Source organism: Bubalus bubalis, chromosome 12 (genome assembly GCF_019923935.1).
Source record: "Bubalus bubalis isolate 160015118507 breed Murrah chromosome 12, NDDB_SH_1, whole genome shotgun sequence".
Lineage (NCBI taxonomy): Eukaryota > Metazoa > Chordata > Mammalia > Artiodactyla > Bovidae > Bubalus > Bubalus bubalis.
In genome coordinates this window covers 93,116,881-93,128,361 of record NC_059168.1, presented here as the reverse complement: position 1 = coordinate 93,128,361, position 11,481 = coordinate 93,116,881, and the positions used below count along the sequence as shown (strand labels likewise).

The 11,481-nt window shown below is 37.4% G+C and overlaps 1 protein-coding gene across 1 annotated transcript; it reads right to left on the bottom strand.

Moving 5' to 3' along the window:
• Positions 1-4,125: 4,125 nt before the first annotated feature.
• Positions 4,126-10,681, bottom strand: LOC102400342 (olfactory receptor 1J2-like; the record flags this gene model as incomplete). The annotated part of the gene is made up of 2 exons (XM_006057805.4): positions 9,763-10,681; positions 4,126-4,139 (listed from the first exon to the last, which is right to left on the bottom strand). Coding segments are annotated over exons 1-2 (933 nt in total), but the record flags the coding sequence as incomplete, so codon positions are not given.
• Positions 10,682-11,481: the final 800 nt, after the last annotated feature.

The following is an 11,481-nucleotide window of genomic DNA, read 5'->3' as shown; positions in this document are numbered from 1 at the left end:
ATGCTTTTTGGTATTTGATATCAATTTTGTACCTGTATTTTCTTTATAATTTTTGCAACATTGTTTTTGTTGGTTTGTTGGTTTTCTCTCTTTATTTTTCTTCTTCTTTTTTTTAACATTGTATTTTTGAAATTCCAAACTCTACTCTAGGTTTTTAACTTTTGCTTTTTGGTATTAGTTATCAATTTTGTACCTGTAGTTTCTTTATAATTTTCGCGATCTTGTTTGTTTTTCTTTGTTCGTTTTTTCTCTCTTTCTTTTCCTTCTTCTTTTCTTGAACATCGTATTTTTGAAATTCCAAGCTCTACTCGAGATTTTTAATTTTAGCCTTTTGGTATATGTTATCAATTTTGTACATATAGATTTTTTTTTTTATAATTTCTGTGACTTTTGTTTTTTTGTTTTTCTTTTTTTCCCTCTGTTTCTTTCTCTTCTTCTTTTATATAACATCATATATCTGCAATTCCAAACTCTACTCAAGATTTTTAATTTATGCTTTTTGGTATTTGATATCAATTTTGTACCTGTATTTTCTTTATAATTTTTGCGACATTGTTTTTGTTGGTTTGTTTGTTTTCTCTCTTTATTTTTCTTCTTCTTTTTTTTTTTTTAACATTGTATTTTTGAAATTCCAAACTCTACTCTAGATTTTTAATTTTTGCTTTTTGGTATTAGTTATCAATTTTGTACCTGTAGTTTCTTTATAATTTTTGCAACCTTGTTTGTTTTTCCTTGTTCGTTTTTTCTCTTTCTTTTCCTTCTTCTTTTCATTAACATTGCATTTTTGAAATTCCAAACTCTACTCTAGATTTTTAATTTTTGCTTTTAGGTATTTGTTACCAATTTTGTACCTTTAAGAACCCAATCTTCAGGACCCATTTTTCACTAGAGAACGAGATTACTGGCTTGACTGCTCTCTCTCCCTTTGGACTCTCTGTTTTCTTCACCAGGTCGCCTGTATCTCCTCCCTAACCCCTCTCTACTCTACCCAACTCTGTGAATTTCTGTGTGTTCCAAACGGTGGAGAACACTTAGGGAACTGATTACTGGCTGGATCTGTCTCCCTCCTTTTCATTTCCCCTTTTTATCCTTCTGGCCACCTCTGTCTCCTGCCTCCTTCTTCTCTTCTCTGTATAACTCCGTGAACATCTCTGAGCAGTCCAGTTGTGGAGTGCACATAAGGAAGTGACTACTGGCTAGCCCACTCTCTCCACTATTGATTCCACCTCATCTCATTTGGGTCAACTCTAACTCCCTCCTCCCTCTTCTCTTCTCCATGTAACGTTGTGAACCTCTCTGAGTGACCCTCACAGTAGAGAAACTTTTCATCTTTAACGTAGATGTTTTATCAATGGTGCTGTATAGAAGGAGAAGTTTTGAAACTACTGTAAAAATAAGACCGATAACTGGAAGCAGGAGGCTTAAGTCCAAACCCTGACTCCAGGGAACTCCTGACTCCAAGGAACATTAATTGACAGGGGCTCATCAAACGCCTCCATACCGACACTGAAACCAAGCACAACACAAGGGCCAACAAGTTCCAGGGCAAGACATACCAAGCAAATTCTCCAGCAACAAAGGAACACAGCCCTGAGCTTCAAGATACAGGCTGCCCAAAGTCACCCCAAAACCATAGACATCTCACAACTCATTACTGGACATTTCATTACACTCCAGAGAGAAGAAATACAGCTCCATCCACCAGAACATCGACACAAGCTTCCCTAACCAGGAAACCTTGACAAGCCACCTGTACAAACCCACACACAGCGAGGAAACGCCACAATAAAGAGAACTCCACAAACTGTCAGAATACAGAAAGGACACCCCAAACTCAGCAATTTAAACAAGATGAAGAGACAGAGGAATAGCCAGCAGATAAAGGAACAGGATAAATGCCCAAACCAAACAAAAGAGGAAGAGATAGGGAATCTACCTGGTAAAGAATTCTGAATAATGATAGTGAAATTGATCCAAAATCTTGAAATTAAAATGGAATCACAGATAAATAGCCTGGAAGCAAGGATTGAGAAGAAGCAAGAAAGGTTTAACAAGGACTTAGAAGAAATAAAAAAGAGTCAATATATAATGAATAATGCAATAAGCGAAATTAAAAACACTCTGGAGGCAACAAATAGTAGAATAACAGAGGCAGAAGATAGGATTAGTGAATTAGAAGATAGAATGGTAGAAATAAATGAATCAGAGAGGATAAAAGAAAAACGAATTAAAAGAAATGAGGACAATCTCAGAGACCTCCAGGACAATATTAAACGCTACAACATTTGAATCATAGGGGTCCCAGAAGAAGAAGACAAAAAGAAAGACCATGAGAAAATACTTGAGGAGATAATAGTTGAAAACTTCCCTAAAATGGGGAAGGAAATAATCACCCAAGTCCAAGAAACCCAGAGAGTCCCAAACAGGATAAACCCAAGGTGAAACACCCCAAGACACATATTAATCAAATTAACAAAGATCAAACACAAAGAACAAATATTAAAAGCAGCAAGGGAAAAACAACAAATAACACACAAGGGAATACCCATAAGGATAACAGCTGATCTTTCAATAGAAACTCTTCAAGCCAGGAGGGAATGGCAAGACATACTTAAAATGATGAAAGAAAATAACTTATAGCCCAGATTATTGTACCCAGCAAGGATCTCATTCAAGTATGAAGGAGAAATCAAAAGCTTTTCAGACAAGCAAAAGCTGAGAGAATTCTGCACCACCAAACCAGCTCTCCAACAAATACTAAAGGATATTCTCTAGACAGGAAACACAAAAACGGTGTATAAATTCAAACCCCAAACAATAAAGTAAATGGCAATGGGATCATACTTATCAGTAATTACCTTAAACGTAAATGGGTTGAATGCCCCAACCAAAAGACAAAGACTGGCTGAATGGATACAAAAACAAGACCCCTACATATGTTGTCTACAAGAGACCCACCTCGAAACAGGGGACACATACAGACTGAAAGTGAAGGGCTGGAAAAACATTTTCCATGCAAATAGGGACCAAAAGAAAGGAGGAGTAGCAATACTCATATCAGATAAAATAGACTTTAAAACAAAGGCTGTGAAAAGAGACAAAGATGGTCACTACATAATGATCAAAGGATCAATCCAAGAAGACGATATAACAATTATAAATATATATGCACCCAACACGGGAGCACTGTAGTATGTAAGACAAATGCTAACAAGTATGAAAGGAGAAATTAACAATAACACAATAATAGCGGGAGACTTTAATACCCCACTCACACCTATGGATAGATCAACTAAACAGAAAATTAACAAGGAAACACAAACTTTAAACGATACAGTAGACCAGTTAGACCTAATTGATATCTATAGGACATTTCATCCCAAAACAATGAATTTCACCTTTTTCTCAAGCGCACATGGAACCTTCTCCAGGATAGATCACATCCTGGGCCATAAAGCTAGCCTTGGTAAATTCAAAAAAAATAGAAATCATTCCAAGCATCTTTTCTGACCACAATGCAGTAAGATTAGATCTCAATTACAGGAGAAAAACTATTAAAAATTCCAACATATGGAGGCTGAACAACACGCTGCTGAATAACCAACAAATCACAGAAGAAATCAAAAAAGAAATCAAAATTTGCATAGAAACGAATGAAAATGAAAACACAACAACCCAAAACCTGTGGGACACGGTAAAAGCAGTCCTAAGGGGAAAGTTCATAGCAATACAGGCACACCTCAAGAAACAAGAAAAAAGTCAAATAAATAACCTAACTCTACACCTAAAGCAACTAGAAAAGGAAGAAATGAAGAACCCCAGGGTTAGTAGAAGGAAAGAAATCTTAAAACTTAGAGCAGAAATAAATGCAAAAGAAACAAAAGAGATCATAGCAAAAATCAACAAAACCAAAAGCTGGTTTTTTGAAAGGATAAATAAAATTGACAAAGCATTAGCCAGACTCATCAAGAAACAAAGGGAGAAAAATCAAATCAATAACATTAGAAATGAAAATGGAGAGATCACAACAGACAACACAGAAATACAAAGGATCATAAGAGAGTACTATCAACAATTATATGCCAATAAAATGGACAACGAGGAAGAAATGGACAAATTCTTAGAAAAGTACAACTTTCCAAAACTCGACCAGGAAGAAATAGAAAATCTTAACAGACCCATCACAAGCATGGAAATTGAAACTGTAATAAAAAATCTTCCAGCAAACAAAAGCCCAGGTCCAGACGGCTTCACAGCTGAATTCTACCAAAAATTTAGAGAAGAGCTAACACCTATCCTGCTCAAACTCTTCCAGAAAATTGCAGAGGATGGTAAACTTCCAAACTCATTCTATGAGGCCACCATCACCCTAATACCAAAACCTGACAAAGATCCCACAAAAAAAGAAAACTACAGGCCAATATCACTGATGAACATAGATGCAAAAATCCTTAACAAAACCCTAGCAATCAGAATCCAACAACACATTAAAAAGATCATACGCCATGACCAAGTGGGCTTTATCCCAGGGATGCAAGGATTCTTCAATATCCACAAATCAATCAATGTAATACACCACATTAACAAATTGAAAAAGAAAAACCATATGATTATCTCAATAGATGCAGAGAAAGCCTTTGACAAAATTCAACATCCATTTATGATAAAAACTCTCCAGAAAGCAGGAATAGAAGGAACATACCTCAACATAATCAAAGCTATATATGACAAACCCACAGCAAACATTATCCTCAATGGTGAAAAATTGAAAGCATTTCCTCTAAAGTCAGGAACAAGACAAGGGTGCTCACTTTCACCATTACTATTCAACATAGTTTTGGAATTTTGGCCACAGCAATCAGAGCAGAAAAAGAAATAAAAGGAGTCCAAATTGGAAAAGAAGAAGTAAAGCTCTCACTGTTTGCAGATGACATGATCCTCTACATAGAAAACCCTAAAGACTCCACCAGAAAATTACTAGAACTAATCAATGACTATAGTAAAGTTGCAGGATATAAAATCAACACCCAGAAATCCCTTGCATTCCTATACACTAATAATGAGAAAACAGAAAGAGAAATTAAGGAAACAATTCCATTCACCATTGCAACGGAAAGAATAAAATACTTAGGAATATATCTACCTAAAGAAACTAAAGACCTATATATAGAAAACTATAAAACACTGGTGAAGGAAATCAAAGAGGACACTAACAGATGGAGAAATATACCATGTTCATGGATCGGAAGAATCAATATAGTGAAAATGAGTATACTACCCCAAGCAATCTATAGATTCAATGCAATCCCTATCAAGCTACCAACAGTATTCTTCACAGAGCTAGAACAAATAATTTCACAATTTGTATGGAAATACAGAAAACCTCGAATAGCCAAAGCGATCTTGAGAAAGAAGAACGGAACTGGAGGAATCAACCTACCTGACTTCAGGCTCTACTACAAAGCCACAGTTATCAAGACAGTATGGTACTGGCACAAAGACAGAAATATAGATCAATGGAACAAAATAGAAGGCCCAGAGATTAATCCACGCACATATGGACACCTTATCTTTGACAAAGGAGGCAAGAATATACAATGGATTAAAGACAATCTCTTTAACAAGTGGTGCTGGGAAAACTGGTCAACCATGTGTAAAAGAATGAAACTAGAACACTTTCTAACACCATACACAAAAATAAACTCAAAATGGATTAAAGATCTCAACGTAAGACCAGAAACTATAAAACTCCTAGAGGAGAACATAGGCAAAACACTCTCTGACATACATCACAGCAGGATCCTCTATGACCCACCTCCCAGAATATTGGAAATAAAAGCAAAAATAAACAAATGGGACCTAATTAACCTTAAAAGCTTCTGCACATCAAAGGAAACTATTAGCAAGGTGAAAAGACAGCCTTCAGAATGGGAGAAGATAATAGCAAATGAAGCAACTGACAAAGAACTAATCTCGAGAATATACAAGCAACTCCTACAGCTCAACTCCAGAAAAATAAATGACCCAATCAAAAAATGGGCCAAAGAACTAAATAGACATTTCTCCAAAGAAGACATACAGATGGCTAACAAACACATGAAAAGATGCTCAACATCACTCATTATCAGAGAAATGCAAATCAAAACCACTATGAGGTACCATTTCACGCCAGTCAGAATGGCTGCGATCCAAAAGTCTACAAGCAATAAATGCTGGAGAGGGTGTGGAGAAAGGGAACCCTCTTACACTGTTGGTGGGAATGCAAACTAGTACAGCCACTATGGAGAACAGTGTGGAGATTCCTTAAAAAACTGGAAATAGAGCTGCCTTATGATCCAGCAATCCCACTGCTGGGCATACACACTGAGGAAACCAGAAGGGAAAGAGACACGTGTACCCCAATGTTCATCGCAGCACTGTTTATAATAGCCAGGACATGGAAGCAACCTAGATGTCCATCAGCAGATGAATGGATAAGAAAGCAGTGGTACATATACACAATGGAGTATTACTCAGCCATGAAAAAGAATACATTTGAATCAGTTCTAATGAGGTGGATGAAACTGGAGCCTATTATACAGAGTGAAGTAAGCCAGAAAGAAAAACACCAATACAGTATACTAATGCATATATATGGAATTTAGAAAGATGGTAACAATAACCCTGTGTACGAGACAGCAAAAGAGACACTGATGTATAGAACAGTCTTATGGACTCTGAGAGAGAGGGAGAGGGTGGGATGATTTGGGAGAATGGCATTGAAACATGTAAAATATCATGTATGAAACGAGTTGCCAGTCCAGGTTCGATGCATGATACTGGATGTTTGGGGCTGGTGCACTGGGATGACTCAGAGGGATGGAATGGGGAGGGAGGAGGGAGGAGGGTTCAGGATGGGGAACACATGTATACCTATGGCGGATTCATTTTGATATTTGGCAAAACTAATATAATTATGTAAAGTTTAAAAAATAAAATAAAATTAAAAAAAATTCGAAAAAAAAAAAAAGAAAAAAAGCCATGCTTAAAATAATATGATCAAGAAAATGAAAAGTCAGCTCACTTTTCATGGGGGTGAAAAATGGGAAAATATTTGCAAATCACATATCTGATAAAGGACTTGCTTCTAAAGTATATATATGTATAATTTTTACAACTTATTAGAAAAAATCCAGCTTAAAAGTGGACAAAGGATCTGAATAGACATTTCTCTGAAGAAGATATAAAGAAGGCCAATAAGCACATGAAAAAATGCTCAGCATCTTTAGAAAACTAAAAATCAAAAGTACAATGAGATACCACTTCAATCTCACTAGGATAATGAAAACCAAAAAGGAAAACAATTTCAAGTCCTGGTGAGGATATGGAGAAATTGAAACCTTCTTATATTCCTGGTGGGAATGTAAAATGGTGTGGCTACTTTGGGAAACAGTCTGGTAGTTCTTCGAAAGTTAAATATAGACTCACTATACGATCCTTCAAAATCCAATCTTAGGTATATATTCAATAGAAATGAACACAGGCCCACAAAAATTTCTGCACAAATGTTCTGAGAAGCATTATTCAGAATAGCCAAAAAAATTGTAAAGGAATTCAATGTCTAGCAACTGAAGACTGCATAAATAAAACATGGTTTGTCCATACAATGAAATATTATTTGTCAATGAAAAAGAATGTAATACTGTTTGTATGCTACAGTTTTCTCACTTTAAAGATGACAGTTCTCCCCAAGCTGTTTCATATGTTCAATGACCTCCCAAATAAAATAACAATAATTTGGTTTTGGTTTTTGTCAAGCACAATCTAAAATTTAAATGAAAAGAAAAAATAGTTAAGACAACATATTCAGTCATTTGATTTATGATAAAAGTGATATAATGATTTTGTAGTTTTAGTGGAGAAAGGATGTAATTTTCAGTAAATTTTTGTGTATCTATTGTATATCCATATAGAAAAAATTAATCTGAATCCATATCCAAAACATACATAAGAAGTGAACCCAGGTGGATTTTAAATACAAATATCAAAGAATATTAAAGATAAAACAAGAAATTTAAAAGGAAAAATCTTAGAGTAATATCTTTATGAATTTTGGATAGACAAAGATTTCTTCAACAGAACACAAACCGAATTAACCAGATTGGAAAAATATCTATTACATTAAGATTAGAACTTCTGTTTGACAAAAGAATCATTAATACAATGCACAAACAAGCAACCTAATGGAAGAAAAAAACTCTCTCTATATAAATATATATATATATATATATCCAAAAAAGGAGTCATAAATATCATATTTAAAGAATTCCTGGGAAGCAATTTATAAAAGCAGACTACCCAATAAAACAGCAGCAAAGAACTGGGAAGAGGTCCTTTGTAAGAGAAGATACCCAAATGATTAACAAGCAGAGGCAAAGAGGACAGACTATAGGAGGTATCAGACAAATGTAAATTAAAATCATAACACAGTTCTGCAAACCCATAAAAATGTATGCGTGGAAAAGACCGATGGTATAAATGTGGTGAGGAAGTGGACTAGTGTTTCACATGTTACAAGGATGATTGGTACAAACACTTTCATTTTCTGATGCAAACTATTAAGGCTGAAAATATGCATTCATTGTGAACCCCAAACTCCATTCTTAGGTATATACACAAGTCCCAACTGGAAACAATCCAAATATCAGTGACAACTAGAATGGATGAGTACATGAAGGCATATAGACACATTAGAAAATTATAAAGCCTTGAGACTGAGTTAGCCATAGTGATACTGAAGCAAAAAAGTGGACCACAAAAGAGTATTTATTGTATACTTTATATAAGGACAAAAACATCCAAACTGGTAAACAGTGTTAGAGATCAAGATAATGGCAATAAAATAATCTGATTAAACACATGGTTTTAAAGTCATACATGTCTGAGACATGTAAGTAAGGGCAGTTACTTGATTTCTCTGGACTTCTGCGTGTATGTGTGATAATTCACTTCAGGTGTGTCTGACTCTTTGCACCCTTATGGACTGTAGCCTGCCAGTCTGCTCTGTCCATGGGATTCTCCAGGCTAAAATAGTAGAGTGGGTTGCCATGCTCTCCTCAAGGGGATCGTCCCCCCCCTAGTGATAGAATCTTTGTCTTGTATGTCTCCTGCATTGGCAGGCGTGTTCTTTACCACTAGTGCCATCTGGAGAGCCTGGACTTTTCTTTGCTTTGTAAATATGGAAAATGTTAGCATCCTTATAAGAGGATGGTGCTGAGGATTAAATAAATTGCAAGTTAAAATTGTATATTAATTATTGCCAGCTGTAATTGATACCATTCCATAGATAAACCAGTTTGGTAACTTCTTCTGAATTCCTCACACATGAAATAAATGAAATTTGGTGGTATTAAGAAAATTCATATGACTATGTGTTGATATCACTATAAGACAAGAAGATTACTGAAGAAAAATATGGAGACAAGAAAGCTAAAATCTCAGGGAAGTGGATTCAAAGTCTCACAGCTTGCAGTGACCATCATAGGAAGGGTTGGAATTTCAGTGCAGAAACATTAATACATAGAATTCAGAGAGCAGATGGGGGGGGGGGGCGGAAATCAGGTGAGGAAAAAGATGAGAGAAAATATAAAATGAGACTAAAAGAAAAATGGTGTCAGTGATAAGATTTGTCCAAGTTACAACTTCTAAAGGAAACATATTTTACAGCCTTATGAGTGCCTATTGCATAGGGAAGGAATTAACGATAGTCAGGGGTGCCCATGGTCCTGAAAATTTTCTGAAGAGCATGTTTCATATCCTTATTCCTCAGGCTGTAGATGAAGGGGTTCAGCATGGGGGTGACCACCATGTACATCAATGAAGCAACTATGTCCTTGACTTTGGAGTTGCCTGATGAGGGGAAATAGTACACACCCGCAATTGTCCCATAATATAAAAACACTACGAAGAGGTGAGAACCACAGGTAGACAAGGCTTTGAAGATTCTTGTGAAGGAGGGGACCTTCAGGATGACGGCTGCCATGCGGATATAGGAGCCCAGGATACCACCCAAAGGCAAGGTGAAGATCAGTCCTCCTTCAGTGAGGATGAGCAGCTCATTGAGGGAGGTGTCAGAGCAGGAGGACTTGAGCACAACAGAGAGATCACAGAAGAAGTGAGGGATGACAGTCCCTGCACAGAAAGTCAACTGGTCCACAAGGAGGGTGTGCAACAGAGCCTGGGCACAAGCGGCGAGCCAGCACCCAGCCACTAGGATGACACAAAGCTCATCCCTCATGATGGCAGTGTAGTGGAGAGGGTGACAGACAGCCACATACCTGTCATAGGCCATTGCAGCAAGAAGAAAGCTGTCAAGGCAACCGAAGAATATAAAGCAATACACCTGTGAAATGCACCCTGCATATGTGATAGCTTGGCATCGAGTCTGCATGTTCATGAGCATCTTAGGGAGGGTGACAGATGAGAAGGAGACGTCAGTGAGGGCCAAATGGCTGAGGAAGAAGTACATGGGGGTGTGCAGGCGAGGGTCCAGCCTGATGAGCAGGAGGATGAGCAGGTTGCCCAGCACCGTGGTCAGGTACACACCCAGGAACAGGGCGAAGAACACACCCTGCTGCTCTGACCGGATGGGGAGCCCCAGGAGGAGGAACTCGGACACGCTGCTCTGGTTCTCAGGTCTCATTCCCTGCTGGGGATAAAGGGGGTTTAGGAACATCAGGAAGAATGGTACGGGTATATTCTGGACTGCATTTTCTGAGAAAACAATGAATTTTTAACCATCTTCCTATTCATTTCTAGTCCCTGTGGATGCATGCATCCTTGCTCTATCCCAGTCTGGATCCAGAAAAACATTACACCCAGAAGTAGCCAACAAGACCTCATTGCACAAAGGCCAGAGGATGTTTGCTGTTTCATTCAACCATTATTTATTGAACATTGAGTCTGAACCCTGCCCTCTACTCAGGATTGAAAACGCAGCAGTGAAGAAGAAAGGCAAGTTCCCTTTCTTCTGTGAGAATATTTTCCATAAACATGCTGGGATAGTTTATGTCAATGAGATGGAGCCAAACCATAATACTTCACTGTGGCAGAAATAATAGATGAGTCTCTATAAAATGATCTCAGGTGTTTCTGGGCTGAGGTGGTGGTGTTGGAGCCTTGTGAAACACCTCCTGGGAACCTGGTTAGTGCCGTTGACCTATAGCTATAAACTCATTGGTCCTCTAGAAATGGCTTAACACCACTTAATGCCAAAATAGCTCCCAAAACAAAATAGTCCACAGACTATTTTTCATAATGATGGTGAACACTTAGGGGATTATACTATGTTACCAGCACTATGCTAAGGGTTTTTCATACATTATTGGCCTTCCCTGGTGGCTCAGATGGTAAAGAATCTGCCTGCAATGCAGGAGACCCGGGTTTGATCCCTGGGTAGGGAAGATCCTCTGGAGAAGGAAATGGTAACCCACTTCAGTATTC